The 27,117-nt window shown below is 46.6% G+C and overlaps 1 protein-coding gene across 1 annotated transcript in view; it reads right to left on the reverse strand.

Moving 5' to 3' along the window:
- The window catches only part of LOC144792865 (carboxypeptidase B-like), a 96,649-nt gene that overhangs the window by 48,433 nt on the left and 21,099 nt on the right, over nt 1–27,117 (reverse strand). The window contains exon 3 of the mRNA XM_078668060.1: nt 17,312–17,436. Coding sequence (XP_078524186.1) covers nt 17,312–17,436 — 125 coding nt within the window. The remainder of the gene's footprint in view (nt 1–17,311; nt 17,437–27,117) is intronic.

A 27,117-nucleotide genomic window follows, 5' to 3' on the forward strand; every position in this document is an offset into this window, starting at 1 on the left:
AATGCTTTTAAAAGCATTTTTCTAAGTTTTCGCTATTTACCACGAGGTTTGACCTCGCGGTAAATAGCGGGCCGAAATTGCGAATTCGCAATTTTTAAATGGATGATGAATTGCATTTAAGGAATCTCAAATAGAGATTCCTTAAATGTAATTCGACGCAAAATAGCGAAATCGCTATTACCGATTTTTGCATTTGGGATGATGAATCCCAAATGCAAAAATAGCGCTCGCAAAGGGCCAGATTCTCAGAATCTGGCCCTTTGCGAGCCGATTTCGGCTTGATGAATCAGGCTGTTTGCTCTTTAACATGTCTTACTGCGCTATATGGTACTATACAACCTATGCTTTCAACAAAAACCTAAAACATGCCTTTTAGGCTGCATTTGTTGGAGGTCTATGGGTGTTTGTAGATCTGTGTGAACAAGTGCATATTTGCATGCATGTTTCCATATGTGCATGGATGTGTGCACGTGTGTAGGCACGACACAAAACTCATTCTTATTCCCATTGCCACTATTTGTTTTCTTAGAACTTAGCAATATGATTGTCATACAATTCTATCAATGGGAATTAAACCTTTTCTATTCCATTCAATATTTTGAAATTTTAAGAGTGTATTTTCATGTTTTCTTGCGCCGAATGGCACCAGAAGCATTTTTAATATTCTGAATAATTTTACTAGTCCTGATTGTGCTAAGAATCAGACACTCCTACTCAGGATGTTTGTGATAGCCTGGCAAGGTTTTTCAATGATAAAATTAAAATCATCATTGATGGTCTTGGAGCGACTATGATAAAGGAGGAGGTTGAGGGCATAGAATATAAGGGGCATGTCAAGGGAAATCCAAATGATGTTAATGAGGTAGGAGGTGAAGAGATGCTGCTCACCTTAACTGATTTTGAGATACCATCGGAGGAGGAGTTTGGTAAAATGGCTCTGGGTATTTCTTCGGGGTCGCCTTTGGACCCCTTACCACATAAGGTGTGGAAGGAGTTGGGAGTAGAACTATTCCCTACTCTCCACCTTATTGTAACCAATCTCTTCTTAGTGGAACAGTACCGACAGGGTGGAAACAGGCTTTGGTAACCCCGCTATTAAAAAAGAAAACTTTGGATCCAGACTGCCCTAAAAATTACAGGCCGATCTCCCTTTTACCTTATCTCGCTAAGATCGTAGAACGTCTGGTCAGTAGTGCTCTAAGTACCTGGAAATCAATAGAATCCTAGAGGATGTGCAATTTGGGTTCCGTCCAGCCCATGGTACGGAGACGGCATTAGTGACGTGATGGACGAGCTTCGTATGCGTGCAGACAGAGGTTAAGCTGTGGTTTTGATCCTGCTTGACCTGTCTGCCCCATTCAACACGGTCAATCATGCCACTCTTTTGGAGAGACTTAAAGAGGTGGGAATAGCAGGCACGGCTTTGAGCTGGTTCCAAACCTTTCTATCTAATAGGAAACAGGCAGTGGCGCTTCCCCTATCAGTCGGATTTTATTGACATCTTGCATGGCGTTCCGCAGGTCTCTGCGCTCAGCCCTATCCTTTTTAATATTTATATGAAACCTTTAATTACTGTTATAAGGTCACACAATATCAAAATTGTAAATTATGTGGGCGATACCCAACTAATTCTCTCCTTAGAGGGAGAACAGTCCACAACGCTGGAAGTGTTTCATGAGTGTCTTCGAGATATTACCCAATGGCTGAAGGGGAATTCGCATCAGTTTAATTCAGAGAAAACTGAGACTCTCTACTGTCCAGTAGGGTAAAACCCCATGGGGCTTCCTCCGAACTTCTGGCCATTAGCATCAGCCAGTCCAGTGGTGCCTGTCGAGAAGGTCCGTAACCTGGGTGTTATGTTCAACAGTAAGTTGACTCTCGGATCGCAGGTAAAAAAAAACATGGGGAGTTGCTTTGCCATTATTAGAGCCCTGAGCAAAATTCTTCCACTTCCCCCAATTCATGCACGAGCATTGATAGTGCAATGCACCTTTGTAAGTAGATTGGACAACTGCAATTCCTTATTGCTTGAATCCCCAAGATATTTACTGGATAGGCTCCAGAGGATTCCAGCAATAACAGCTAAACTTGCCCTGGGGAAATCAAGATGTTCTTCTACCTCCTTAGCTTTGGCTGAGCTGTATTGGATCCCGATACTTCAGAGAGTCCAGTTCAAATCTCTTTGTATAGTTTTTAAAACCCTGCATGGACTTGGGCCGACACTGCTGAGGAGGAAATTTGCTTGGTATGTTCCGGAGAGAAGCCTTTGTTCTTCCACAGCGAGATTGGTAAAGGTGCCTAGGTTTAAAAAAATAAAATTAGGACATAGTGCTTTTGGCACCGCAGTTGCACGACTGTGGAAGAGGCTCCCTTTGGAGCTGAGACAAATGGAGGATCTTCTCCTTCCCAGAAAGAGATTAAAAACTTGGCTCTTTCCTAGTTCGTAATTGGTCACTCTTGCGTCTCCCATAACACTTATCTGATTGTACACTGTTGGTTCAGCGCCAGGATGCCTGTTAGGTGATAGAGCGCTCTATAAGTGTTATAAATAAAACAAATAAATTAAACCCACCCAAAATAAATGAAATGTATAATCACTCCCACTACAGTCATTATTGTCACATAACTGCTATCAGATAAAGAAGATAGCAGTTCCCTCAGAGAAAGAAGTAACAAAGTTAGGTAAAGACGTTTGAAAGGAAATTCAGAGAACCGTGCTCGGTGGCAACGTGTGATTGCCTAATTAAGAGGGTGTTATGAATGTAGAATAATCATTTAGTGGAATCTGTCTGAAGCTGTAGGAACATTGGGTTTTCACAGAGAAAAAAACATGAATTGCATTTTGGCATGTTGTCTACAAAACATCTTTTCTTTCTCTTCTCTAAAGACTTAATAATGTCTTAAGCTCAGTTAACTCCTTTAATTGCATTTTTATGTCATATTAAAATGAGTGTCTATTTGTAAGATGTGTGTCAAAACAATGTAATCCCATGTTATCAGGATGTTTTAGGTGGAGTTGGTAATAATTCGTATAATTTGCAGTTGAGAAATTATGCGAAATTACAGCAAAACGACTTGAGGTTATATGTAATTACACGAAGAGAGTAACCAGGGATTTAATGCTTTTTTCAGCCCAAAATGCATTATTGTGGCAAAAATGGACGCAAAAACGCCTTTTACAGTATGAAAATAGCATAAATTCAACAGAACACAAACAGTAGCAGCTACTTGCGTTTACTAAATTCATTGTTCCTGGGCTTCTGCAGGAGGATCTTTGCCCCCAAATGACTCTTATTTATGTGAGCCGGTGTAATTGCCCAGGCCTAGTATTTAACCCTTAAAATACGAGGTTATACTCTAGCAATCTTTGACATTTCACCATTTTACCATTCATGCCTTTATTTGTTACCTTTCTTCACCAGTATTAATAGCATAAACCACTCGGAGCTTTGTACTTAAGCAAGGTAATTACTTGACAACAGCAAACCACACAGGGGTATATTCACAAGAACGTGTGATAACTACCGCAAGAGTATTGTAACACAACTTTGGACATCGCAGTCTATCATGGGAAAATAACCCAGTGTCAACGTGGAATTCATAACAAGGTGTTAGCATGCGATATTCTCCCGTAACCGCGGACTATTTCTGCGATATAACCACTTAGATGGAGACAATAACGCAAACCACAAAACCAAAAAACCTGCGATGGGCCAAAGCGCAATGAGGAAATCAGCAATAAGCAGTGCCAGACGTGCAACACACACCTGGCAGGTGGGAAAAATCAACATAAAAATAGAAAAAACACCCATAAACACAAACTTACCAACACCCAAGCACCATGGAGGCAGCCGGAGCAGGCACAGTGGACGAGAGCAACCCCACAAGCACCCCAGATGACCAGCCCAGGACCTCGGGGACAGCGAAGAGCAAGGGCAAGAAGAAGAGGAAGACGAAGTTCAGTCCGCAGGCGAACAGGATCATAGTCACGGAGGTGATGGAACACCATCAACAACTGTTCGTCACCTCCAACGTGTCATTGAGCACCAAAAATGGAATATGGTGGGACATCGTGGACAAGGTGAATGCAGTTGGAGAGCACAAGAGGACAATGGACAAGGTCAAGAGGTGATGGAATGACATCAAGCGGAGGACCAAGGAGAAACTCTCCACCAACCAGAAGACAGCAACGCAGATTGGAGGTGGGGGCCCAGCACCACAGCTTGAGCTGGATGACATGGAGGAGCTGGTGTCAACAGTCATCAGTGTGGAGACTGTGGCCGGAGTCGGGGGATCAGACACTGCTCGACAGGACACAACATAACCGCAACAGGGTGAGTGACCACCAGGTACTGGGGGGACGTCTGGGGATGGGCACAATGGCACACATGCACAATCAAGCAGAGCTCAGTGTACTCCCACAATGACTATGGGTCCTCGCCCAGAACTACAGACTGTCACAATGTACAATGCCATGCTGTTTGAATGTCAACATGTACCATGCGGCTACATACATGTGGACACATTGTAATATACCATCTCCCCTTCACATCACAGGGGCACCATCAACACCTCCTGCAGAGCAGTCTCAGCCACTCTTCACTGATGACGAGAAGGACAACACTAACATCGACAGCCAAACCTTCCAAGACATCATTGACCTCATCCGCCACTCACCTCCAGGATCAGGGCAACCCAGCTACATCGAGGAGACCCCACCCACTACCCAAAGCTCTCAGTAGGAGGCACCCTCAGCCCCAGAACTCCCCCAAGACCCCCGGCAAAAATACATTGCCTTCCAACGCCGTGTGCTGGAGTGCCAGAGGGAGACTGCAGAGAAGGTGCGGTTGGGCTTCGGCATCATGGCAACCCAACTTGACGCCATCCTTGGGTGTGTAGGCCCGCTCCATGGTCTCCAACAAGCCCTGACTGACATCGCTGGAGTCATGACGTGTAAAGAAGAACACCTGTCTGCTCAGAGTGCCTCCTGCATACCAGCTGTGAGTTGGCACACATTCAGAGGCTCATGGAGGACATGGTGTGGATGGAGGCCGAAAGGATGGCAGCCACCACTGCAAATCAGTGGAATGCAGCTGGGATCTACCATGCCCTGCAGATCCTCATCATGGCATTGCTGCCACAAGGCGTGGTGATGATGAATGCTGCTGGCCCCACACCATCAACATCTCCGCCCCCTGGTATGTCTCTGCCTCCCAGTGCGGCAGTCCTAACCTTTCCAGCACCTGATGTGTCAGTGCAAACACAGTGCAGCTGACAATCCACCTCCGGCCCCTGATGTGTCTGTGGCACACAGTGCTGCAGCCAGTACAGCAACACCCACAGGTGGGGCAGAGCACTCATCCGAGGACGTGGATGTGCCTGTGATCAGAAGGACTCAGTAGCATTCATTTCCTCCAGCTAGCCTGTTTCTGCTTGGTCCCGCACATGGACTCATGAGCTTCCACTGATCCCCGATTCACTCAGATGTACTCACCTCGGACAGCGAAATGAATTGCCACATCCTGTTTGATGACCAATGACACAGCGATCAGACTGCGGGCTGTACCCTTCCTCTTACGCAGTACTTGTCATACCCGGATGACTCTGGCTGGCCCTCCATGAGCCTATATTGTGTAGTGTGCTCGGCATTGCCCTGTACCACTCAAGCTGCAGAATTGCACTGGATGTGCAATAAACATCCAGTGATGCACTGCTGTGTCATGTCTTTCATCATTCATGTATGTATGTGTGGATGAATGTAGGGACAGTGATTTCCCTTGCGTCAATGATGCTCATCCTGTGGGATGCCAGTCAGAAAGTGCTACATGGCAATTTGTGTAACGGGTCCCGTGGACACCACAACAGGGACACACGCATCAGCAACTTCCTTGTCCAGACATGGACTGAACCACGCCCAATACCCACGAGTCATTTTTGCAAGCCCTGCGCTGTTCCGGCGTATGGCATGCCAGACTACTCCGCTAACGCTCCGAGGGAGGGACCTCATTGCTACCCGTCGCAGGCGTACTCGCTGGTGGTGTGCAGGTCACTGGTCTAGTTGTCAGCATGTCACAGCCACTCCCCGAGGGCAGGTTTGCACGCATATCACGCCCATCTGGCACAGGCGTCACATGCCATGTGACCCCACAAATATAAGGGGCCGACGACGTCACATACCCCTCTGCCGGTGGTGACTGGATGACGGACCGAGGCCTTGAGGCCGGTATGGTCCTACCACCATGTGGCACTGGCTGGGGTTGAACAGGGTTTGTGCACACGCTGCAATGCGGCCGGCACAGGCACCATGCCACGGGACGCTGACTGGGGTTGAACAGGGTTTGTGGCACATGCTGCATTGCGGCCAGCATAGGCCCCCGCCACGGGACGGTGACTTTGGGTGCACTGAGTCATTGGCTCCTTAAGCTGCTGAGCGGGTGTGTAGCCTGCGATGATGCCCCGTCCCGGTGGTCTGGACTGCTCAGGATTTGTGTGCCTTGCTGGACCGCAGTGTAGGCCGAGCCAATGGGCTGCGCGGGCCTACCGCCATGTGGTCTCGCTTTCAGGATCCCAGAGTTAGTGGCATCCATTGGGCCGAGCGGTTTTGCAGCCTGCAATGGTGGCAGGTGCCCTGGTATGTCCTATGCCATGGAGTAATCAAGACCCAGCACCACACATGAGACCTGGTGCCTGCGCAGCGTGGCTGCATGTTGTGGAGGGTGCCATGTCCGCGGGCCCCGGGCTTGTGGCTTGCAGCGGCTCGTGGTGGGACATCCTGACTACACGCCGGTGGTGGAGGGTGAGCAGTGAGGCCCGGGTGTGCATGGGCGGGCATGCTCCAATGTGCAGCGGGAGGGGCTGGGGTGCCTCTGCTTGTCTGTGCATGGGTCAATGTTGCCGGGTGCAACTGTGTGTGCTGTGCCAGTAATGTATCTGGACTCTTTTTCAGATGACGGCTCTGACTCTGATGTGTGACCTGGTGCACTGCTATACATACCGGCAAGTGGTTGGAGATACACCGGTGGCAGCAGGTGAGCAGTGTGGCCTGGGTGCGCAGGTGCGGCACTCTCTCTCTGCCCCTCTCTTCTTCTCTCTCTGCCCCTCTCTTCTTCTCTCTCTCTCCCCTCTCTTCTTCTCTCTCTCCCCCTCTTCTTCTTCTCTCTCTCTCTCCCCGTCTGCTTCTCTCTCTCTTGCCCTCTCTTCTTCTCTCTCCCCTCTCTTCTTCTCTCTCCCCCTCTCTTCTTCTATCTCACTCTCTCCCTCTGATCTTCTCTCTCTCTCTCCCTTTCTTCTTCTCCCTCTCTTTCTCTCTCCCCCTCTCTTCTTCTCTCTATTTCTCTCCCCTCTCTTCTTCTATCTCTCTCCTTCACCCTCTCTCTGTCCTTTGATGTGCGTGGTGAGGGAAGGTGGAAACTGACTATATGGTTACCCCACTTTTTGCCTAATGTTTTGCTGGTTTTCGACTTAGTTGGACTGGGATCCTGCTATTCAGGGCCCCAGTCTATCTGCTTTCTTTATAAAATGGATTCCATGTACTTTAGGTACATACAAGATTGGCTACTGGGTCACCTTTGTGAGTCCCTGTATATGGTACCTTAGGTACCCAGGGCATAGGTACCCCAGAGGCCTACCAGGGGCTACAGCATGTATTGTGCCACTCCTGGTTATCCTTCCAAACTGACACCACAGGTCTGCACTTGCAGCCTGGGTAAGGTGGTGTAAGCACCCCTTACTTAGATATAGTATACCTATATCTACCTTATACATAGACACATAGTAACCTATATGTCACTCCTATGGCAGGCCTTGACAATCCTGAAGGCAGAGTGCTTGGTTTTGTGTGAGAGGGTGCCCTAGCATGAGCTGAGCCCCTCTCCAGCTTTCGGAACCATCTCCTTATAGCTGTTCTATGATATAGCCATACCATATACTCTTAAGTGCATTATAATTCTTGCGGTTAATGCTAACTTTGGTTTGGCTTTATCAAAACATGTCGTGTAAGGTGTCAAACACTGCCTCCATGTATTTCCCATTTCAAACCGGTTGCTTGGGCACTCAGCCCCAGCTCTGGTGCAAAACTGGACAAAGGGGAAGGGGTGTAACCACCCCCTCCCCAGGTCCACCCGTAGGAGGGACCTTAGAGTTAGTCCAACCCCTAAACTTACTATAAGTATAGAACCCCAGTCCCTAAGACTTTAGATTACCCTGGACGAAACACTGCAACATATATCTTGGTCCTTTGACATTCCAAATCGACTGGAAGATGGGTGAAATCTCCCTTGTGGTCAAGGAGTGACCACCCTGTTCAAACAGGCACCAACTGCATCTTTGCCGGTCTGCATTTTTGAGGCTCCTGCCAGATCCCGAAGAATCTGCGACACAGGACATGGACTTCCAGACATCTCTGAAGCTGACCCAAAATCCCAGCAAAGCTGAGACCCGTAGCTGACACGTGAGACGTGGGACCGGACCTCCTGGACATGGTGTATTTTTGCAACTGCACCTACTTCCCGCGGTATCCCGAAGTTGTGCATTGGGGTATTTGAAGCCCCTGCCCGAGCTACTTTTGCACTGAAGTACAGAGGCTAGCACTCCACGAGTGACCCGTGAGTCCTCTTTTTTCACCACAGCTCGAGGCACCTTCACGGTTCCTAGTCAGTTGGCTAGTGAGCCCCCACAAAGGCCAATCCTTTGTTTCTTGAGCTTTCCTGGTTGCTCCAGACGTGCTCACACTCCTCTCCAAAGGAGGAGTCCCTCAGACCTTGCTGGTCTGCACCGAAGCCAATCTTTTTATCTTGCATGGGTTGCTTTTGCCCAGGCTTGTTGGGTCCAATCCAGATTTTGACACTGCAGTCAGCTAGATCCTTTGTGGGACAGCTCAAATCCAGCTCCTGTTTGTGGTTGATGCCTTTTGGTCCTCATGGCTGAAGAGTCAAGCTTCACCTCTTCCACCTGAAATCACCTGACATCAGTTGGCATCTTCTTCTCGCCATCCTGGTCACTGGCTAGTGACCCAGACTCTGTCCCCTCCGCTTTTAGGTTCTACACATCTCTGATCCACCCCTGAATCCACCCGGACACTTTTCCTCTGGTCGCCTGCAGCATTTCTTCGCAGCTCTCTATAGGAATCGACTATGAAACTCGACACCAAAAGTCACCTATGCACCCGGCTTCCATGGATGAGGTAACTTGAGTGCTCCGGTGGGTCTTGACTCTTGAAGTGTCCTAGTCTAAAAGGGTTCTATCATAGTTCACCTCTAAGATCCCTTAATCTTTAAAATTGTAACTTGTTCGTTCTCTGTAGAAAATCAATGGTGATCCACTGCTGTGTTTAGACACTGCACGCGTCCCCTGTGGGCCTCCTGCATCCTAACCTTGGGTCGTTATAGGTAGCCCCAGCGGTTCTACAGGCCCTAGGCCTGCTTTCTAACTCTCACGTGGATCTTATACCACTATTTTTGTATATGGTTTGTGAGGCCTCTAGGGAATAACGTATACTGTGCAACTTATCATATGCTAATTAAGTTCCTTGTATTGTACTTTTACCTCTGACCTCATAAAGAGTCCAGAGAGGTTGTGTTTAGAATAAATACATATATATTTGATATATACCTCATGTGGTTTTCTTTCATTTGATCATTCAAGAGATTATAATTGGTAAAACAACCAGCTTAACTTGCCTCTAAGTCTTAGCCTTAAGGCTGCTCTCCACAGCTACCACTAGGATAGCTTTCTATAAGGTTGACTTTATAACCTTGATTAAACCAATCGTTCAAAACACTAGACAGTATAAGATTTCACGTTCTATTTTTAATTCTGATTCATGGAATTGTGATCCAACATTTTATGCAGAAAAAGACATCATAGATGTGAATCTTATTATACATTTATACAAACTACGTGAGAGACAACAATAATTGTACTTTCAAATTAGGTTAGTTGCAAATCACATATGCTATTTACACATTTCTTATTAGGAAACCATAATTAATAGTTGCTCATAAATCAAATAGATGGATTTGCTGATGACATGATGCCCAATGCATTTCGGGACCTGGAGGTACCCTTCTTCAGGGGAAATAATTTGTGATTTGCAACTAACTAACAACTAACCTAACTTGAAAGTACAATTATTGTTGTCTCTCACGTAGTTTGTATAAATGTATAATAAGATTCACATCTATGATGTCTTTTTCTGCATAAAATGTTGGATCACAATTCCATGAATCAGAATTAAAAATAGAACGTGAAATCTTATACTGTCTAGTGTTTTGAACGATTGGTTTAATCAATATTATTGTTGTTGGAAAAGGGATTCTTTTCCCATAGGAACAGTGCACACTACAAGTAGGTTTCTCCTACTTAGTTATTTCTTTATAATCTTTGTGCTAGCCAACACAACTCTGTAGTGTAGCACCCTTAGTAGAGATAGACTCGTTTTTTTTTATTTATTTATTTATTTTTTTATTTCAAATCTTTTTTATTAGGAAGTCAAACATACAAAAATAAAATCAGCTCGCATGAAATATACGATGAAATCAGCTCGCATGAAATATACGATGAAATATACGATTAGTAATGCATGGACAGATACAGTTAATGCAGACAATATTAAATAGTGAGATGCTTATTACATGGTATATTCGCAGGAAATACACATTCGTTTCATATAGCAGTAGAGCATAGATAGCAGTGTATCAGATATCCATGCATACAATCTCTGTGCCACGGAGCAAAAACAAATAGGAAGACAAAGAAGACAAGAGAGGAGAAGAGGGGAGGAGGGCAGACAGAGAGAGGGGGAGAGATAGAGAGAGAGAGAGTAGCAGCAACAAGGTTTGGAGAGATTTCTTAAGTCCAGGCATACATCATACGTCATATATATCAGAAGTGGTGCCCGATGTACCAACAGCGAACCCGCCGGGGCAAAGTGAAACCCTGGTAGTGCGCTTAGGGTGGGTCATAACAGAGTTCCAAAGAGTCAAGCAGACTCCAGAGTTTGGTATGAGGTTTTTGCCAGGGGATGAGTGTGATTCGTCATTATCCGCACCCCTCAGGGAAGACAGCCATTCCTGCCAGTGTGTGAAAGAGACGTCAGAGGCGCTCTTCCACTTGCTCAGGATAATTTTGCAAGCCAGTGTGAGCATTAGGTCCAGGAGGTGTCTGTCCTGCTCTCTAGGGATATTCGGGTCAATCGCACCTAGCAGAATATATGTGAAGTCCCTTGGTGGTTGGTAACTGAAGGTTTGATGGATATAGTCAAAGATCTTGTCCCAGATAGACTAGTTTTGACTTAATTAGACCGAGTGCTCCTCTTTCCCCTCCTTGAGTGACTTTATAACCTACCATCAAGAAGAGTCATTTGGACTGGTGCACGGTGCCCACTAGAATAGTGGACATCATATGCCAGGCCAACTTCTCCACGCGGGACACACCTTCTCATCATGTTTTTTGTCTTGCAGGCTGTGACCTACGGATTGTGCCCATGGGAGCCGCCATGTGCCTTCATTTCAATAAAGTTACATTGGTTGCTTCGAAAGTGTATGTGTGATACTCACTTCTGTGACGACACATGCATGTCACCAGTTGTGATTGTGCGACATCATACAGATTATTTCGTACATGTGTTTAGGTGTAGCTGATGTGGCATGTGTTTGGTCGGCCGGGTGCCAGGGAGTGGTGGTCCTAGGTGTGGTGTCAGTGGGTGTTGTGGCCCTCTTGGTTGCCCGCGCTCCCTTTTGTGGTGCAGACTGTGGACCGACTTTACACCAGGTCAGAGCAAGTTTTAATTTCCTGCTGCTAACGTGCCTTATCGCGTGTTTTGTATTCTTATCGCCGATCTGGCTGGTCATTGTGAATGTTGAGGTGTTGAGGTGTCGTGTTGTCGTGGCTTTTGGCACGGGAATGCCTACTCTGCATCTCGTTAGCGATAGTTGCGGGGGTCCTCTGTGGCAATGTTTTTGCGGATGCTATCGTGGGTAAACTGGTGCTGTGGGCTGTTAGCACCAGCTTGTGAATGGGTGGTAAATTTATCATGACTTTGGCTGCGATAAAGTGGCGTTAATTTGGCAATAGCTCCTTGTGAATATGCCCCTGGGTGTACTAAAGAAGTGTGATTGTTTACTATCTTCAGGAAATGTTTGTCTTTGGATGATGAAGTCTGAAGTTATGTTTGGAAGCTGCAGGGGCAACAGGGTTTAACCAGGGGGAAATCATGGTGGATAAAAGCCTCTGGGGCATTCTTAATTTCTTACTGCACCTCAAGGTAGCTGGTTATGTAATTTTTTACTATGCAATAATATAACTGGATTCATGTGCATCAAACAGGGATAGTCGTCAGTAGCAGATGACAACATCTGGAACAGAAAGTTAACATTACGGTAAGAGCCCTGTTGACTTCTTCTCTTTCCCCCTAGCCTTGTCTCTAAGCAGTAAAAGAAAACCTGATTAGTAACTGCAGGTGAGGCAAAGATGAAACCTTGTAATGTTGTATGATATGTTTACACATCAAAAAAGCTTTGAGGATCACAATATTTCCCCTGCACTGAGAATGTTTTTCTCTTGGAAATGCTTGATTATGTCACCCTTAAGCCTGGAGTAGTCATATAAGATTACCACCAATATCCTTCTAGAGGAGGACCAATCCTTATCTAGATCGCAAGCAGCACATAGACTGTAACCTTTAAAATAGTTGATGATGAGCTCCTGATTGCTGGCAAAAAAGAACCCAAACCTATTGATCCTACTTGACCACTATGCAGCTTCCAATATAGTTAAAACCAAGCACTAACTCAGATGCTGCAAACGGGAAACATCCTTTACAACGCAACCAGTAATTTTTACCCCTACACTATCCAACACTTACCCTACTGTTGCACCCCCTGGAGTTAGAGTAGTAATTTGTACCCATATACTATCCAATACTTACCTTAAATCAGAGCGTTCCAAACTGTGTGTCCCGACACAGTACTGTGTCGCCTGCAGGTGGTGGGTGTGTCGCAGGATGAGACACATAACACATAACTGCTAATTAGGAGGCATTCCTTTGAAAGAGTGTCTCTGAGTCAGCCACAGCAGCGCAGACTCCGAGACACTCTGCTCTGGGGGGGAGCGGGGGGGTGGGAGATTCACAACAGGTGAGGTGCCAGATGGTGACAGGCAGAGGGAGGGAGACAGTGAGATAGAGGGAGGAAGACAGGGAGAGAGAGGGAAACAGAGGGAGGGAGACAGGGGGACGGATACAGAGGGATTGAGACAGAGGGAAGGATACAGAGAGAAGGATACAGAGGGAGACAGACAGAGGGAGGGAGACAGAGGGAGATAGACAGAGGGAGGGAGACAGAGGGAGAGAGATAGAAAGAGAGGGAGACAGACAGAGGGAGACAGAGGGAGGGAGACAGACAAGAGACAGACGGAGGGAGGGAGACAGAGGGAGGGAGAGGGAGGGAGACAGAGGGAGAAAGAGAGAGAGGGAGACAGACAGAGTGAGTGAGACAGAGGGAGGGAGAGAGAAGTAGAGAAAGGGAAAGAGATAGAGAGGGAGGGAGACTGCGAGAGACGGAGGGAGACAAAGAGAGGGAGGGAGACACAGACAGACAGAGATGCAGACAGAGACGGGGACAGACAGAGACAAATGGAGGCAGAGACAGGGGCAGTCAGACAGAGGCAGAGACAGACAGAGACGGAGAGGGAGACAGAGGGAGGGAGATAGGGACAGACAGGGACAGACAGACAGATAGAGGTAGCGACAGCGACAGATAGAGGCCGAGACTGAGACAGAGAGGGAGGCGGAGAGGGAGACAGAGGGAGTGAGAGAGAGGGAGACAGAGAGACAGAGGGTGACAGAGGGAGGGAGAGGGAGGGAGACAGAGAGAGGGAGACAGCGAGAGAGGGAGACAGCGAGAGAGGGAGACAGAGAGAGGGAGACAGAAAGAGGGAGACAGAGAGAGGGAGACATAGAGAGGGAGACATAGAGAGGGAGGCAGAGGGAAGGAGGCAGAGGGAGACAGTCAGGGGGAGGCAGAGGGAAGGAGAGGGAGACAGACAGAGGGAGGGAGGCAGAAGGAGACAGTCAGGGGGAGGCAGAGGGAGGGAGGCAGAGGGAGACAGTCAGGGGGAGGCAGAGGGAAGGAGAGGGAGACAGTCAGGGGGAGACAGAGGGAGACAGTCAGAGGGGGTAGAGGGAGACAGTCAGGGGTGGCAGAGGGAAGGGGAGCAAGACAGTCAGGGGGAGGCAGAGGGAAGGAGAGGGAGACAGTCAGGGGAGGCAGAGGGAGACAGTCAGGGGGAGGCAGAGGGAAGGAGAGGGAGACAGTCAGGGGGAGGCAGAGGGAGACAGTCGGGGGGGGCAGAGGGAGCCAGTCAGGGGAAGCCAGAGGGAAGGAGAGGGAGACAGTCAGGGGAGGCAGAGGGAAGGAGAGGGTGACAGTCAGGGGGAGGCAGAGGGAAGGAGAGGGAGACACTCAGGGGGAGGCAGAGGGTGGGAGACAGAAGGTGGGAGACAGAGGGAGGGAGACAGAGGGAGGGAGACAGAGAGCAACATACAGACAGAGGGAGGGAAACAGAGGAAGCGAGACAGACAGAGGGAGGGAGGTAGACAGACAGAGACAGACAGACAGGGGGAGGCAGAGGGAAGGAGAGGGAGACAGACAGGGGGAGGCAGAGGGAATGAGAGGGAGACAGACAGGGGGAGGCAGAGGGAAGGAGAGGGAGACAGACAGGGGGAGGCAGAGGGAAGGAGAGGGAGACACTCAGGGGGAGGCAGAGGGTGGGAGACAGAGGGTGGGAGACAGATGGAGGGAGCCAGAGGGAGGGAGACAGAGAGCAACATACAGACAGAGGGAGGGAGACAGAGGAAGCGAGACAGACAGAGGGAGGGAGGTAGACAGACAGAGACAGACAGACAGGGGGAGGCAGAGGGAAGGAGAGGGAGACAGACAGGGGGAGGCAGAGGGAAGGAGAGGGAGACAGTCAGGGGGAGACAGAGGGAGACAGTCAGAGGGGGTAGAGGGAGACAGTCAGGGGTGGCAGAGGGAAGGGGAGCAAGACAGTCAGGGGGAGGCAGAGGGAAGGAGAGGGAGACAGTCAGGGGAGGCAGAGGGAGACAGTCAGGGGGAGGCAGAGGGAAGGAGAGGGAGACAGTCAGGGGGAGGCAGAGGGAGACAGTCGGGGGGGGGGCAGAGGGAGCCAGTCAGGGGAAGCCAGAGGGAAGGAGAGGGAGACAGTCAGGGGAGGCAGAGGGAAGGAGAGGGTGACAGTCAGGGGGAGGCAGAGGGAAGGAGAGGGAGACACTCAGGGGGAGGCAGAGGGTGGGAGACAGAAGGTGGGAGACAGAGGGAGGGAGACAGAGGGAGGGAGACAGAGAGCAACATACAGACAGAGGGAGGGAAACAGAGGAAGCGAGACAGACAGAGGGAGGGAGGTAGACAGACAGAGACAGACAGACAGGGGGAGGCAGAGGGAAGGAGAGGGAGACAGACAGGGGGAGGCAGAGGGAATGAGAGGGAGACAGACAGGGGGAGGCAGAGGGAAGGAGAGGGAGACAGACAGGGGGAGGCAGAGGGAAGGAGAGGGAGACACTCAGGGGGAGGCAGAGGGTGGGAGACAGAGGGTGGGAGACAGATGGAGGGAGCCAGAGGGAGGGAGACAGAGAGCAACATACAGACAGAGGGAGGGAGACAGAGGAAGCGAGACAGACAGAGGGAGGGAGGTAGACAGACAGAGACAGACAGACAGGGGGAGGCAGAGGGAAGGAGAGGGAGACAGACAGGGGCAGGCAGAGGGAAGGAGAGGGAGACAGACAGGGGGAGGCAGAGGGTGGGAGACAGAGGGTGGGAGAGAGAGGGAGCGAGACAGAGGGAGGGAGACAGAGAGCAACATACAGACAGAGGGAGGGAGACAGAGGAAGCGAGACAGACAGAAGGAGGGAGGTAGACAGACAGAGACAGACAGAGGGAGGGAGGTAGACAGACAGAGGGAGACAGACAGATAGAAACAGATAGAGGGAGACAGACAGACAGAGACAGACAGACAGAGGGAGACAGAGGGAGAGACAGGGAGGGAGACAGAGGGAGAGAGAGGTAGGGAGACAGAGGGAGAGAGAGGGAGGGAGACATAGTGAGAGAGATGGAGTGAGACAGAGGGAGAGAGAGGGAGGGAGACAGAGGGAGGGAGACAGAGGAAGGGAGACAGAGGGAGGGAGGGAGACAGAGGGAGGGAGACAGAGGGCAACAGACAGAGCGAGGGAGACAGAGGAAGCGAGAGAGACAGAGAGACAGAGGGAGACAGAGGGAGGACCTTTTGGCCCATAGGAATGAATGGGGAGTTATTCCTTATTTGCGATTAGCAATTTGCTACTCGCAAATAGGGAACATGTAGGAAGAGCAATATTTATTGCAATTCCTACATGAATCCCGTTTTGCAAGTCCTTAATAGCGATTCGTTATGAATCGCTATTAGGGGCTCGCAAAACGGGAGAATGATGAATCAGGCTGAGAGTGACAAGAAAAGCAAGACAGCGTGGTGCTATCTCTCCCTCATTAATGATGTAAAATCCATGATGGCTGGTCATCAAACTTTTCAAATATTTTTGTTTTTCAAAAACAAACTCCTAAATAAGAATTTGTTTTTTAGTTTTCTCCCAGGAATAAGGGGTAATTATTGCTCTTTTCCTTTTTCTAGTCCTCATAGTGATGGACAGTAAAAAAAGATTTTACACATTATATTATAAATTGGGCAGGCAGTGTAAGGTCCTTCCTCTAAGAGGCTGTACTCCATCAGGTCAATGGAGGCAGTAGTCCATCCATGTTCATCACAGAGTTAGTGCGGACAGACGTTGCCTGAACCTGACTAGCCTAAAACCTGAACCTCAGCTTTTTATCATTGTTTTGAATCTAAGTTATATATTCAAAGAAATGTTTTTGTATATATTCTTGAGGGCTTATGAAGGGTGGATGTTCATTTATACCATATTATGGCTACTATGGATATCAATAAAACGCAAATGTCCTGCTAAACATTTCTCTATAATTACAGGTGTTTGATTCCTAAGTTCACCATTGAACAGCAAATCTTAAGGAGGCCTAAAATATATAGATTATTACTGTAAACTACTACCACTGATTTACGCTATTATTAAGAGATCACCTGAGTTGCTGTTGTCATTGAAAACTATACCATGTGATAAAATAGCCGCTGACTTTATAGCAGATTTCTAACTCCAGTAAATTGTGTGAACAGATACAGAAAATGAGATATCATTTTTTTTAAAGAAGAAAATCATGCAAATAAGAATGTCATGTAAAGGAGAGCGTACTTGTATTGTATTCCACTTTCTGCAAGAATTCTCTCCACCCTGTAGGTTTTATGGGCTTCAACACGGAAATCCACATTAATTCCAGCTGTTATCAGTTCAACAGATTCGGGGTGCCAGAAGTCAACCTAAGTAGAGGGCCCAAAAAAATTAAAGAATGAAAATGTTTGTGATCAAATCACATGAATATTTTATATTCTGTGTTAACTTAATGATCTATCACCTGAGTATCTATCATTAATTGTATATGAATGTTTCCATTGAATAATAGTCAGCAATGAACGCATCGAAGGAAGGAATAAAAGTAATGGAAACCATTAATAACCAATGATTATGCCATGGTTATTTATGGTGCATTCGAACAGACCAGAAAGTTAAAGAAGACATACAATTTCCAGACCCAAAAGTGTTGAAATAATTACACGTATATAACAAAGAACCATGGTCCACCATTCAGGCGTTTTCAATATAAAGAATATTTGTTGCCTCACACACTATAGGGCCCATTAGGATGTAGGGCAGATCGCCACCGCCCTCATGGCGGTGGTGATCCGCCCTACATCCTAGCCCACCCGCCACCCATTTCCCGCGCCATATTAGTATGGCAGGGGGACCGCGGCAGACGGGAAGACCATCCGCCGCTTTTCCGCCCGGTCATCGAGTTGACCGGGTGGAAAGGGTTTCATATGGTGGCGGTGTCTGCTAGACACCGCCACCCATAACAGGATGCAGGCGTGAGGGAGCCTTTCCGTGGCGGCGTTGCCGCCATGGAAAGGCATGCGGTTTTTGTGTTTGGGGGCCTGTTGCGGGCCCCCAGGATGTTGGGGGTTTGGGGGGGCACATGGGGGGTAACTATGGTACCCCCCAGCAGTTCCATGCACAACATGGCAGGCACAGCGTGCACCACGCTGTGCCTGCTATGTTGTGCATGGAAGTGCACAACATGCCTTCCTTGCATTGTGGTGGGCGGTGCTGAGTGCACCGCCCGTCACAATGCCAGGAATGCAGGATGCGCCTGCCACTGTGGCGGGGCGCTTCCTAATTGCCCCGATGGGACCCTCGCCCTTATAGCAGGCGGTCCCTTTTACCGTGAGGATGGGGGGCTGACAAAGTCCGCCAGCCATCCTAATGATGCCCTATGTGTCAACATAGGATGTGGTATTGAAATGTCAACACCAAAAGGCCTTTTAGGTCTCACCTACAAGCAGCTTTATCATTGGCTGTCATTAAAGGACATATTTTATCTAATACACTTTAACATATACTGAAAAGAAGATGGGGTTTATCACGCTTTAGTCATTGTCCTTTGTATATTTTGTTTCAGCCAGTAGCTTCAGCTATTGTCAATCACAATTTAGATAATTTTAGATTGAACCTTTCACCTCATGTTCTCCAGGTCCATCCACCTCCTATCCAGTTTTATTCCAATGCCGTTTACTAGATTGTTTTTTCTCTCTTTCCATCTGTCACTCTCTCTGGGGGCCCCATTATGAGATGTACAGAGAGGTGTCGGTACTGCTATGTCTCTTTAGCTGCATATGTTTCCAGGATTATCTTGTTTATAAACTTCAGAACCAATAATCCCTGGCCCCGAGTCATCAGGCCTAAAATTCAGGAGCTGCATGTATTTGCGGCCGGGTCCGTCCAGCGGCAACCCGAGTTTCCTAAAAGTCTGATCCCTTGGGATATCAGCTAACGCGGTGTAACCGCCCATCTAGGTAAGCCCCCTTACAGAATAATTCCATAATTCGACCACGCGGGTCCCCCTAGAATCCCCCTTGATCCATAACTGTTCCCTACAGATCTCCCCTGATCCCAACTGATGCCGGTGCCTAATTACATATTATTACGCACCTATTCTAATGTCAATGTAAGCCAATATCCTTAAACTAGCCCTGTGGGACTGTGGTGCTCCACGCTCCACAGATATCACACGACCACCTCCGGAGCCGGTTGTAATCCAACTCGCCCGGTCCCCCACCAGACACCATCCGCATGGGGACACAGCACAATCACTGCGATCCCGGTAGCTCACTGTTCTTCACACCCTGGTTGACCAATTCAGAATGCACTAGGCACATGTATAGCACAAAAGTTTTGTTCACTTCACTATTATGATCAAGGCATGGTTTCGTCACTTTTGCGCCGTGGATGCTCGGCACAGATTGCCTGACACCTTGCACATGCCTGGCCTATGCTACACGTAAGCATGGTATGAGGATGCCTTGGAATTTACAGTTGAGTATACTTGGTTGGTTAATTTTTGTTATATGTTCCTTCCCCTTCCTTCCTGTCATTACAGGCTTTTAATTCAGGCAACTTATTACATGTCCTGATGATGATCCATTATTGAGGATTGGATCGAAACGCCGTCGACTAGATATGTGCCTAAGCACTAAGTTCACTATGATGTGCTAAAATTCATGTGTTTTTCACATATGTGAAGCGAGTATACATTATTTCCCTTCGCTCATGTTTTTGTAAATGCCTGAAAAACCTTAGTTATATGTTATGTGTATATTGTGTGTGCAGCACTGTGGATGCAGGACTGTGTCCCTCTACTCTATTGTTGGTTGCTGAATTTAATTTATTCTATCATTCAATAAATGTTATAGTCCGGCTGGACTATGTGTTTATTATAGGGCACATTGTGGCCTATAATTATTGGAATCACTAATTCTTTCCTTTCAAGGGCCGTTGTCTTTTACCTAACGGGTCCCCTCTGCCAGCATCTTTAACTTGGGGCGCAGAAGAAACTCCTCCTAACTGAAGTAATACAGAAAGCCCTGTGGGAGGGTGGGGAAGGGTGTGAGGGCCGACATGGGCACTGTGTGGTCAATACTATGAACCGGGTCAGGGGGCTGCTGCAATGTGGTTGCAGTCCACCCACGACCGTTTGCAGCAGCAGCAACAGCTTCAAATAGTGTCCACAGGAGTACCCCCTTTATTTAAACTTCCCTAGCTCTGTACTGCGAAAACATGCAGACATTTAAAGAAATGTTCAATCTTGCATACTAGGCGACTTCTCATCAGCCCTGACCCCTAATTTCAATGCACATATTTTGCATCCATTTGTAAAGAACAAAAGTTCAGTGGAGAGCGACACTAATTGTGAACACACTGGAGCTGTTGTGCGCATTTAATTTTGTACTGACCCTTCCACAGACAGTTGGAACAAGAGACTGCTGCAAAATATTGCACCACTAGCCAACAGAGCAATCTATGTTAAATGAGACATATTGGGGAAAATTATTGAAAATTGCACCAGTAAATATGTTATAAAGGCGCCAGTTGCCTAATTATTTTAAATCTCTTACCTCGTTTATTGGAGATCTGTTTTCCAAGGGTTGCTCCCTTTTTTCATGCCCCATTTTTCTCAAATAATGTTACAGGTATGTGGATGCGCTACTATGGTAATTTTTGCAATTTAGAAAGCATGTTTAGGAGTAGGTTGGTGTTTTCCTACTAGTGCGTTTAGGCAGGGGTCGTAATTATAGGTTGGAAGATATTTGACATATATGAACATTTTCTGATTTGTTAAATAACATACAGCCTGATTCATCATTCTCCCGTTTTGCGAGCTCCTAATAGCAATTCATAAGGAATCGCTATTAAGGACTTGCAAAACGGTATTCATGTAGGAATTGCAAAAAATATTGCGATTCCTACATGTTCCTTATTTGCGATTAGCAAATTGCTAATCGCAAATAAGGAATAACTCCCCATTCATTCCTATGGGCCAAAAGGCCCATAGGAATGAATGGGGAGTATTCTTTATTTGCGATTAGCAATTAGCTAATCGCAAATAAGATAGCGATTTAAAGGGTGCCAGAGGTGTCCAAAGGACTCCCTGTAGCACCCCTTAAATGCAAATTGAAACAGGTGTTGCGCACACACATGTCCAAAGGACATGTGTGTGTGCAAAATGCAACTTAGAAAAATGCTTTTAAAAGCATTTTTCTAAGTTTTCGCTATTTACCACGAGGTTTGACCTCGCTGTAAATAGCGGGCCGAAATTGCGAATTCGCAATATTTAAATGGATGATGAATTGCATTTAAGGAATCTCAAATAGAGATTCCATAAATGTAATTCCTCGCAAAATAGCGAAATCGCTATTACCGATTTTTGCATTTGGGATGATGAATCCCAAATGCAAAAATAGCGCTCGCAAAGGGCCAGATTCTCAGAATCTGGCCCTTTGCGAGCCGATTTCGGCTTGATGAATCAGGCTATTAGCCTCTTAACCTCCCACAATGTAAAGGGGAAATGCTTGCAGTACTTGCTGTATCATGTTAATTTTGGTGGATTAAAAACCAAAATGTGCATGTAATTCCACAGAAACTTGCAATATTGGATATTTATAGCACCCGATAAATAAGGTACCGGGTGGCATCATTATTTATAAGGTGTGATGAATAGCGCCTATACTCGCAATCAGGGCGTTAGTGTGAGAAAATCAACTTCCTCTTTCACAGTTGAACTGTCGTGTGCGCATCTGATTAGGTGTCTTGTTTACTTTTTGCTACAACGCGCCTAAAACTGTGTGGTGATTTTGTTGGCGCTGCCTGCATTCTGAGGTAGGGCGCAGTGGCCCTGCTGGAACCAAAACAGCCGTTTTCAATACCACTATGAGGGGTGTAGAGGACAGATGCAAGGGAGGGGAACGCGTCTCGTTAATTACAGTTGTTTACATTTCACTTTGAAGTCAGCGACTCCCACCTCCTCCTCATCCATGGATAATTAAAGACGCCAGTCTGATCTGTCAGCCCACGAGCGCTGTAATCAGTATTTTGCTTTGCATAGCCAATTTTACACCGTGAGGAAAACAATGCAAGAACATTCCCTGGTTTTACAGTTTTTCTTTTTTTTAATGTGACATGTCACATATTATGTTTCCAAGGTAAGAGCATCAAAATGGGAGATTGATGAAAATAAATGAAAAATGTCACAAAGAAAAAAACTGGGCAATACATGGCACTCAAAGGCTTAAAAAATAAGTGCAATGCAAGCATATTTAGCTTCATTTCTGAGGCAAAGAATTCGCTATTTGCTTCTATATCTGCCATTAACTTATGTATTACTGTTAAAAACCTCACAGGTACAAACAAATAGGTGATATCACTTTAGCAGGCTAGCCAGTGGCGTAACATTAGCTGCCACCACCAGCACTGTGCGTGGGCGATGGGCCCTTGGCCTGAGAGCTCCTGACTCCATGTACTTTGCAGGTGGGCCCCATGAAGTTCCACTGCGCCATTGAGGCAAGGGGGCAGCTTTCACACTGGGGTGGGCTACCATGACCCAACCATGGAAGCCCCCATGACTCTTTTCTAGTCGAGGCCTCCTGTAGTGTCTTTAGGTTTCAAACAATTTTGTCAGGACTGGCTTTTATTTTCAATTCCACCCTGTCTGAAGGTCTCACATAACATACATATATGTTTCACTCATATGAACCCCCCCCTCCCCCAGCCAAACCTGCCAGGATTCCAAGATATCCTTTTGTTGCAGGGATTCTGCTCAGGAACAGAACTATGCTTGCGACCACTGAACATCAGTAATTAGGGACTGAGTCACCATACCACCTCTATATCCATGAGCCAGAGTCCGACTAGCTATGGTGTCTCACTTGCCCTCCTAAATATATCTGGAGAGACAAGTGAATTGACACCCGAGAACACAACACCCCCTTTCGCTCTAACACTCATATTCAAGCACAATAAGATATAACAGAGACAAAAAGGAAGTTTGAACTGTTTATTTAAACTATTGTGCTCAATTAGAAAACAAATGCCTAACAGAAATACAGTCGGCATAGCTAGTAAACCATTTATTATGAAAAGCTCTGTCATATTATAAGACAGATTGCCCAGTCCCCTTCCCCATCTACAGAAACAGAATGATTATACAGTAAAGATCACTGGGCTTAGTAGGGAAACCATACCTTAGCATACCCAGGTGGATGTTATACATCTCAGGTTCAGCAGTCATTCCCTCTTAGAAAATTACTTGGGGAATCTGACCCAAAATTACAGGTTCACTTGATTATTCTCATTGGAACATCAGGGTTCTACTCAGAGTTAATAGGACACCTTTTAATGTTAGATTCAGTGGAGCGGATTTACTGGGTATGGGTCCACGCTACGGGCCGTTTTTTGGTTGATTTTGTTACAGGGCCGTTTTTGCAGCAACGCTCCAAAAACGGCCCCCAGGGGCCCAAAACCGGCCCCCTCCCTTGCGGCGCACCGGGGGCTTGCCCGGTGCCCGCAACGGCCAGTCCGGGACTGGTTTGGCTGGACTAGGGAATGAAGGGGTACAGGGCTATATACGCCGTAAAAAAAAAGACATCCCGTGCAATAGTTAACATGGCCCAGCATAACTCTCTAACTGATGTCTGGGCGTGTTTGAATCCTACAGGTACTGGTAGCACATATTATTCAGCACCACATAAAATTTGCGTCAGGTTGAACTATTTCTTAGTCACCAATTCTTTAATGGAAAGAACCCAGATAGAGAAATTTTCTCGGATCATATCCAACCATAATCCATTAGTTATTACCCTTAAGATAGACAGGCCAGTTAAAAAGGAGAGCTCATGGTCCTTTGAAAGGGCATTATTAAAAGACGATCACTACATAAGCTATATGACCAACTGGATGGTCGCCTTCTGGGATATTAATAGGGGGAGTGCCTCCCCAGGAATGATATGGGACGCTTTTAAGCGGGTATAAGAGGCGAGACTTTGAGCTATAGCCTACACAAACAAAAACAAGAAGGAATAAAAACGAAAGAACTCTTTAAGGCAGTAGCAGTAGCAGAGGAGGAATTAAGTATAGCAATCCAGCAGGGGGTATCCCTAGAGCAAATACTCCTTAAAATAATATCCGCTAAAGCAGATGCTGTTGAAAATATTTGCTCAAGAAAGAACTATGTCACGAGTTGAGCGAGAGGGTAGGACACACATTGGCGATACGCACAGGACAGAAGGCTGCAGCAGGAGAAATAAGGGCTATCTCGGATGACAGAGGTGGCACTATATCAGACTCTAGTGGGATTCGGGAGATCATTAGGCTATTTTATGCTGAGTTATATAGAGGGTTATATAACAGATCAGCTAAGGGATGCAATCACGACTGATGCATATCCTAAAGATATACTACCCACTGGCCTCTCTGAGGATGAGAAGGAGGCACTGGAACTCCCCATAACTATGGAAGAGTTATTAGCGGCATTAAATGTCTCCCATCAGGCAAAGCGGCAGGCCCCGATCAGGTGCCCCTAGAATTTTATAAAGTCTTCCAAATGAGTCTAAGTAAAGATATGAGGGATACGATGTTGCGGGCACAAATAGGAGAATCTATACCGAACTCTTGGGCAGGGGCAGAGATAGTAATCATACTGAAGAAAGGCAAACCACCGCTAGAGCCAGGATCTTATAGACCCATAACACTCATGAATACAGATGCAAAAATCTACTCTAAGATATTAGGTTGAAGGTTAGCTAGAGTGATAGAGGGAATGGCTAGCCCTACTCAACATGGCTTTATACCAGGAAAGGGCACGGCGCACCACATAAGACAAGTTGTCACTCTCTGTGACGCAGCGGAAGTCTCAGGGGACCCTATGGCTGTTCTGCTTTTAGATGCAGAGAAGGCATCCGATAGGGTCTCCTGGGACTATCTCTGGACAACCATGAGGTGGAACGGTATTGGGGAGGGATTTATAGAAGCCATCCAAGCTCTATATAGAGGCCCTACATACCGGCTTAGAATTAACAGTGGATATACCGCGTCCTTACCGATTAAGTGTGGGACTCGCCAAGGGTGCCCGTGCTCGCCACTCCTCTATATTAACCCACTGCTACGCAGGCTGGAATTAAACAATAGGATTGAGCCTTTTAAAACTAAAGGGCGAGATTTTAAAACATTTGCATATGCAGATGACGTGGCAATTGTAACTGCAATTACACAAAGATATATACTGATATTCCCCCGTGGTCAATTCATAATTTCATAAACGGCAAAAGCTCACAAATTAAGTCAAATGGCCCTCAAGTTAGACATAGGCACAACAATATTAGTTCTCTTAACCTGGCGTTACACAAATATTATCTGTGTCACCTCAAACCTTAGAAATTGTTTAGAACTTGTAAGAGTGTAGAGTTGTATGAATGAATAAGTGTGTATGTTAGCTGGTGTGTGTAAGACAGGGTGTCAAATTTTTCATTATAAATCAATTGTTTTTTTTAATACATTGTAAAACTTATGGTATCGCTCAATGAACCATTAATAATGTTTGGATTATGACTTATGTCCATGAATTGATGTACACATAAGAAAGAAAAAAGAAAAAAAGAATTTTAAAATATTTTTGATACACTACAAAAGAAAAAGAAATAAAATATGTAAAAATAAGAGAACTAATATTGTTGTGCCTATGTCTAACTTGAGGGCCATTTGACTTAATTTGTGAACTTTTGCCGTTTATGAAATTATGAATTGACCACGGGGGAATATCAGTATATATCTTTGCGCAATTGTTGTCCTCTCTTTTCCCTGGTCATTAAAGTAAATATAGAGGGGGTCCCAAATTCTATGTAATTGTAACTGCAATGCCAGCTAGAACGGTTGAGAAGCTCAGGCTTTCGCGCAGGTTTCAGGATATGCCCTTAATAGGGCTAAAACGCAGATAATTAAGAATGACAAGGCAGTGTGTGATGATGAGAGGGTGACTGATTCAGCTGTCTACCTTGGGATCAACATCTCAGCAGACCTGGACAAAACAGTGGAAAGGAATATAGGGCCTATGACCACCAAAACTAAATGCGATCTCGACAGGCTGCATAATCTGCACCTGTCATTAGTGGGGCACACTAATGTGATCAAAAGGATCATTCTGCATAAATTCCTGTACCTATTTAGGACAATTCCACTCTTTTTCGAGGCCAAGTGGTTTGTGGCATTAGAACAAACTCTGAACAGGTTTATATGGGCTCATGGCAAGACAAGGAGAGTGCTATGGTGGTATGCACCTGTTACAACGCATTCGTTACTCCGCACTACCATTACAACGCGACTTTTATAACGCATACCATTACAACGCATTGCGCTGGGGGGCGCTATAGGATAGGGAATGGTATAATTTACTATCCAACACCTTCCCTAGGGTCCACGGGGACTGGAGTTAGAATAGTAAATTATACTTACCACTATCCAGCACCCCAAAGCGCTATGCGTTGTAATGGTATGCGTTGTAATGGTCGCGTTGTAATGGTAGGTAGTTGTAACGGTATGCGGAGTAACGTCATACATCCGCTATGGTACATGACTCTCCCTAGGGCTAGAGGAGACTGGGCGATTCCGGATTTTAAAATGTATTACTGAGCGGCGGCGCTCCAGTATATGCAGGGTTTGCTAGGGGGACCAACGGGGGATTTAAGAGTAAAGATTGGCTCTACTGAAGTATATGTAGCAATTCTGGGTGAAGAAGCAGAGAACTGCCTTCTCAACTGTGCAGATTTTAGCTATTATAAAAGAACAAGGTTCAAAACACTGCAGGCAGTTACTAAGATATGGGCGGCATTTTCAAAAAAATACGGTCTTGGCAGGTTTAATCACTATACGCATTTGTTTAGGAACGTGTCACTCCCAGGAGAAATATTTGCAGATACAGTAATGGCTGAATGGGGAAGACAGGGTATTTTGAAACTGGGAGACGTGATGTGGCCTGATGGGATCCTCCAATTCACTAAGCTGCAGCGGATTTATGGGACGACAGAAGGAGCTTCTTTAAATATTTACAGGTCCGGAGCTTC

Source organism: Lissotriton helveticus, chromosome 11 (genome assembly GCF_964261635.1).
Source record: "Lissotriton helveticus chromosome 11, aLisHel1.1, whole genome shotgun sequence".
Taxonomy (NCBI): Eukaryota; Metazoa; Chordata; class Amphibia; order Caudata; family Salamandridae; genus Lissotriton; species Lissotriton helveticus.